The sequence below is a fragment of the Stegastes partitus genome, unplaced genomic scaffold (genome assembly GCF_000690725.1).
Source record: "Stegastes partitus isolate 25-593 unplaced genomic scaffold, Stegastes_partitus-1.0.2 Scaffold621, whole genome shotgun sequence".
Taxonomy (NCBI): domain Eukaryota; kingdom Metazoa; phylum Chordata; class Actinopteri; family Pomacentridae; genus Stegastes; species Stegastes partitus.
The window spans coordinates 349,162-355,161 of record NW_007578352.1 but is presented as its reverse complement, the minus strand read 5'-3'; the positions used below and the strand labels follow the sequence as shown (position 1 = coordinate 355,161).

At 42.2% G+C, this 6,000-nt stretch overlaps 1 protein-coding gene across 1 annotated transcript in view; it reads right to left on the bottom strand.

Annotated features, from left to right (window-relative positions):
- Window positions 1–249: 249 nt before the first annotated feature.
- Window positions 250–6,000, bottom strand: part of LOC103362997 (sericin-2-like) — a gene marked incomplete at its 3' end in the record, with an annotated part of 67,326 nt that continues 61,575 nt past the window's right edge. The window contains exon 4 of the mRNA XM_008289564.1: window positions 250–994. Coding sequence (XP_008287786.1) covers window positions 250–953 — 704 coding nt within the window. The remainder of the gene's footprint in view (window positions 995–6,000) is intronic.

The window sequence follows — 6,000 nt, the reverse complement described above, 5'->3', positions numbered from 1 at the left end:
GCGGTTACTGGAGACTATTAGAGACCCTCTGTTGGGCAAATTGTGGGTGTGTTTGAGGTAAATAAACACACAGTCAAACATAATAACACACTTGAGCGACAACAATTTGTATGCGCGGTGCAGAAAACACTCTCTGGAGCAGGAGCTAAAAAAAAGCCACCACACGATGATGGTGCCTCAATCAGTTTAGTTGAATAATCTGAGATAAAGTCTGTTAAGGTAAAAATTAAAAAAAATTTAAAAACGTACCTGATCCCGGCTGCATGCGTCTGACTCTGGAGGTGCTCCTGCCAGCGCTGGTGATGGTGGTGATGGAGAGCGAGGGGGGAGGATGGGTGAGGAGGGTGGGGGTATGTGCAGGCGGAGAGGCAGCAGGGGCAGGACGAAGCGGCCCCCGGGTGGGGAACAGAGCCGGGCCCTGGTCCTGTGGCGGGGTTCTGGAAGAGGGGGCACTCCTGCTGTCCACAGGGGCAGCACAGGGTGGAGTGGAAGTGACAGTGCTGGCAGCAGAGCGGCGGCGGCGGCTGGAGGGGAGGCGAGGAGGAGGACAGCGTGGAGGGGAGGTGGCGTCTGGCCAGCCTCTGAGAGTCTGTGACGGCAGCAGAGGAGGATGAAGAGGAAGAGGAGGAGGAGGAGGAGGACGTGGCGGCGGACGACGGGTGAAGATTCCTCAGGGAGCCGTTCTGTTTGACCACGCTGCCGTTCTGGCTCGGCCTGTTCGCTCTCTGGATGACGTGTGATCTCTGCTGCGTTTTGGACGCTCCGTTCTTAACCGCAGCGTCTTCATCTCCGTCTGCTGAGAGGCAGTCGCTGCTGGAGGCGGCGGTAAGGGGGTCCTGGCCGCCGCCGACAGGTGTACTGGTGTTTGAAGGCGTGTTTCCATTGGCACTGAGAGGATGGTGGCCTCCTTTGCTGAGGGCCAGAGGGTCGCCGCTCGCATCGCTCAGGGCCATGGTCCTCTCCCAGTGGGCCTGGCACAGACGCTGTCACTCCTCTGGGGAAGGAGAGAATAAATATTAGGGCCTTTTCTTTCTTTTTTTCTTTTTACAGCTGTGAATGTGCTAACCAACAGGCTAAAAAAATGACCCCATTTATCAGAGCAGAAACTGTAAAAACAGAGAGAATCGTTGCGGAAATTTAACCTAATCTGACCGTAAGAACTGCAATATTTCATCAAAATGACTTTCACTCTACGGTCTTACTTTAAAAAATAAATAAATAAAATGCTCACTCAAGCCAGATTCTGTAAAAAACAAAAAATTCTCCCCTCCTCATTGCAACCATGAAGCATGAAGCCATTAGGGATGCAACCAACAATCCTGTGACAAAAATTCTGCGACTTTTTGGCAGAACTGGGCTGAACTGCAGGATGTGTCAACACAGAGCAGGGAGGAGACAAGTAAGGAAACAAATTAAAAATACAAATAGTAAAATAACTCCAGTACACAGCCACCTTTGTTTTGGTTTTTTCTTATATTGCTAACAGCAGCTGATCATTTTAGTTTTGTTAAAAAAATCATCAAGAAGTTTAACATTCGATTTTTCTCCTTTTATGATTAATGGTATTCGTTACAGTGTATGAAGTTCATTGAGTTCTCTCCGCTTCTAGCCATGGTTGTGCTCTTTCCACAAAAAGAGAAACGGGGTTGATTCAATCTTCTGTCTCGAGAATTTCTTAATTAGATTTCATCAATGGACTTTTTCGCTTTTTGATTATGAACCATAAACTGTTGCTTAAGTTCCAAGTGCTGTCAATAAGATGCATTATCATTCATCTTAGACTTGCCAGTTTCACATTAAAGGAACAGTTCGATGTTATGGAAAATATGCTGAATCCTCTTTCAGTCCATTTAATACAAACTGAGAGGAGACAGCTAACTTTGCATAAAAACTGGAAGAAAGGAGGAAACGCTATCCCTGTCCAAAGGTTAACGAATCCTTCTTCTTGTTTGTTTAATCTATATAAAACCAAAGCATAAACAAGTTGTGCTGCATGCGTGCAGTTAAGTGCTGGAGTATTTCTTGGCCAGGAGCAGCGACTTTGTGGACCATCGTCGTCACAGTGACAGTCTCAGCAGAGACCGGCGGCTCCAGGAAATCACCATTCCTTGGCAAAGAAATAGTCCGCAAATAACAACCACACAGTCACTCCTACTTTGGTGTTTGTGCAGATTACAGAAATGAGAATTAACACATTAAATAATGAGCTCTGGAGGCCACTGCAAGAAGCTCTCCTCTTGTTTACATTTTTGATGCTAAAGTAACTTAACTTTGACTCCATCCAGGAAAGCAGATTACACATTACCACAATTTGGGTCGAATGTGATCTATTTTTTTTTTCCATTCTGCCTCTGCTATTTGGCACGGAAAGCTGCTGATTTAAAACAAATGAGTATTCGTGATGAGACTGGGCCTACTGGGTCCTTATGTACAGTAAGTTAGATAACAGTCCAACTTATTTATAACCGCAGCAAATGTTGATTTATCATTGTTTTTTTTTGACTGCAAAGTTCCTTCAGGCTGGAAAAGAGATAAACAAGTGATAAAGACATTGTGTTTTGCGTTTTTTTTATTCCTTTTGACTTTTTTAAAATATATTTTTTACATTTTTTGTAAAGATGTCATGTGCAAAACTGGTTCCAAAAGAATCTGGTCTTTATTTTCAATGGGATTTCGTGTCAAAGCTGCATTTTCTCAAAAAATTCTGACAGTTTTCAATCAGAATTGATTTTGACCATAGACTTATAAGAAAAACAGTTCAATAAATGTATTAAAAAGTTCAAGTTTATCATTAGCATCTCCAACATAATGACTGTCTTTTTTCACTTTCAGCCATTTGTCCCAAAAAATTTGGCGTGGGTATGAATAATTTCGGCCTTAACTGTATGCGCCTCCAAAAATTGCAAGGTCAGAAAGCAAATAATGGCAGAAAAGCTCTGAAAGTTAGCAGAGACGGCGAGCAATAAAGAAAACAACAACATGTGATTAATCTCAGCTTTTAGTGTTGCTCAACTGATTCTATTTCGTCACAGATTGGAGCTGGACGGAGCACTGAGAGGACATTTGGGTAAGATGCCGTGTACATGTGTGATCGGTTCATTTGTATTTAAGAAGAATAAACAACTGGGATTGATTCGAATACAACAGGCTTGTGTGTATTTTTTTTTTTTTTAAAGACTGGACAATCTCTTAAAAACCCCCCAAACAACCATTCTTCAGAAACTGAGCTGCAGAGCTTTTTCCGTTCAGAATGAGGGGCGCCAAGTAAGGAAAGAGAGGGGACGGAGAGTGTAGCTGGAAACACTATAACCATGGACTCAGCAAAAATAACCCAGGGAGCACACTAATGACATTACAGATGCAAAAACATTCACGCTAACTTCTCAGAAGTGGCCTTTTCGACTGCGATTTGTCAACACATAAATTAGAGATTAATACTGGTTGCACAGGGTCCACTTTGGCACTGAATCACCACAAACCTAATGAAAAGATGGCTTTCAAGAGGGCTAAACATGCACTTCACCAAGCAGGCTCAGCAGAAAAGCCTCAAATTTATTTCACCGTGTAAAGAACAAGGTGACTTTCAGCAGTCGCTAGATGGAGATAAAAGCTCTTCAGTGAGTTGGAGAAGATCTACAAAAAAAAGAGGTCAAGTAAATGATTAAAAAAAGGTGATTCAGGTTCTATCATCTGTAAAAAAAACAGCATGTAAAGGTTGTCGTGCAAATCAAAGAAAAACATCTTCAGACACCTGCCCAATAAAGTTAAATAGGGAGGAGTGTTTTTGATGATCAGCTGAATCACTGTTGAAATTCTTGGCAAACTGAACAAATTTTTCTGTCTTTTTATTGGAGTCACAGCAGCCACATCAAATACAGGCCGTTTCAGATCAATATGATTTACGGAGCGTGAATTGGCAGCGTTTGCATGGATTACAAAGCATGAGGCTCTCTTTATTAGGAGGCAAAAGAAAGAGGGTTCCAACAGAGAAAGAAAGGAAAAAAAAACCCAGAAGGTTCACGTTATATTCTACAGTTTCAGCCCCTGTGTTTCAGCTTAAATTACAAAAATATTCACAGGAGACCGCAATGTGAAAATGTGATTCTGTGGTAGCGTAGCGGGGTGGAGGGAAGAGAAAAAAGAAGAAAAAAAAAAGATGTGTTTGCAGTTTTGGGCCATGATATGCTTGACACACTTCAAAAGAGTCGTGTTTCACAGGTAATGCAGGGTCGAGGTGAGCCGTGTTGTTGGAACTGAGCCCGAACTACAAACCCCACAGTGGAGGGAAACCTGACGAGAGCCGGGTGAAACAACTGTACTACCAGGCTTTAGTGTCTGCGGGAGATGAAGAAAGGGGGAGACGGACTCCCGCGAGAAGGGGGTGTTTCCATTCGACAAATATCCCGAAGTTGTAGAGAAGGCTGAGAGGAAAAACAAGACGAGCTTAGTGATAAAACTAACTTTTTGCGTTATATAAAACACTGGGGCTGGATCAGTGTTTTCATGAATGCGTGACTGTAGCATCCTGGTGTATTTCATATATAATAACTACAACATCTCTTTAATTAGCTGTGGGACACACATCATCTCTTTTCACCCTGCTTCTTGTCAACATCAAAAAAATTAACACAAGGTAGGTACAGTTTTGGAGAAATATCCAATTAGATGAGTGTGAAGTTACTTTAAATGCACTTCAAATAATATTTGTTTGCCTCCAAATGCTTTTGTCAGACCAACAGTCAAAAACTTGGTCATATGATATCAATACACAATGATCTAAAACTGAAGAAAACAACAAATGGTTATATTTAAAGCTGAAACAATTGAATCTTGCTCACTTTTGCCTGATTTAATGATTAAAACAATTCAGTCTACATTTTTTTTTATGTTTACTTTTTCTGAATATTGGTCACTTAACCATTACTCTTGGCATAACTCAGCTTTGTCATGAACCGAGCTGCACGATTAATTGATTAGTTGTCAGCTACTGAATTGACTTCTAACTATTTTGGTAGTCGATCAATTGGTTTAAATGATGTTTCTGGCTTCTTAAAATAGCGTTTTGTTTCTTGTTTCTTTCCTCCTATATGACAGTAAACTCTGTTTGGGTTGTGGATGAAACAAGAGATTTGAAGATGCCATTTTTGGCTTTGGGAAACACTGATTGATAATTTTCTCAATTTTCTGACATTTTAGAGATCAAACAACTAAACAATTAAGCTCTTTGTGGTCTGATTAACAACCAAAAGGGCCACCGCTCCTTCTCCATAAGATGTGATGTCTCACATTCTAAATATGCAGCAAACATTACTGCATTTTCACATTTCCACACAGTGTAGAACTTTTAAACGAGTTTGCATCAGCGTATATTGTGAATAACTCACTCGTGATGCATGAAGAATCTGCTATCTGTGATGCCATCGAGAGATAAAACCCTGAACTCGAGGCTGATGACGTGGAAAACAGTTTCAGAGGCTGCAGACCTAAACTGATTAATGCAGTGCTTCAATAACGCAGCCACACTCCGGCACGGTGCCACTCAGAGTCACTGAGGCCATTTCAAAACTACTTTGAAGTCTCTTATTTATGAAATTTAAACATATCTTTAAAGAATTTGGACTCTTTTAATATGATTTGGGATGAAATGATCTGAAATCCTAAAAACTATTTACGCTCCCACACAGGTTTCCATTTCACTTGAACCTTGACCCCCGGAGAAATATTTTGCGTCGCTTGCATTTGAGCGCCAAAGCGATACATCACGTCGGCCTGTTTTTCCCATCCGACACTGAGCGCGAGACATGCGGCGTATGCGGCCGATGCGCTCTGTGACACCTCAACATGAGTGAGTGGCGAAACATGAGCGTGACAGCCCCGTCGGGTCATGAGGGGGAGGCCGGGAGGAAAAGGGGAGGAGAGGAAGAATAACTCCGGAGCCCAGAGAGCTCAGAATAGCAGAGTGCTGAGGGAAACCCAGATGAAGTCATTAGTCTGGCTCCC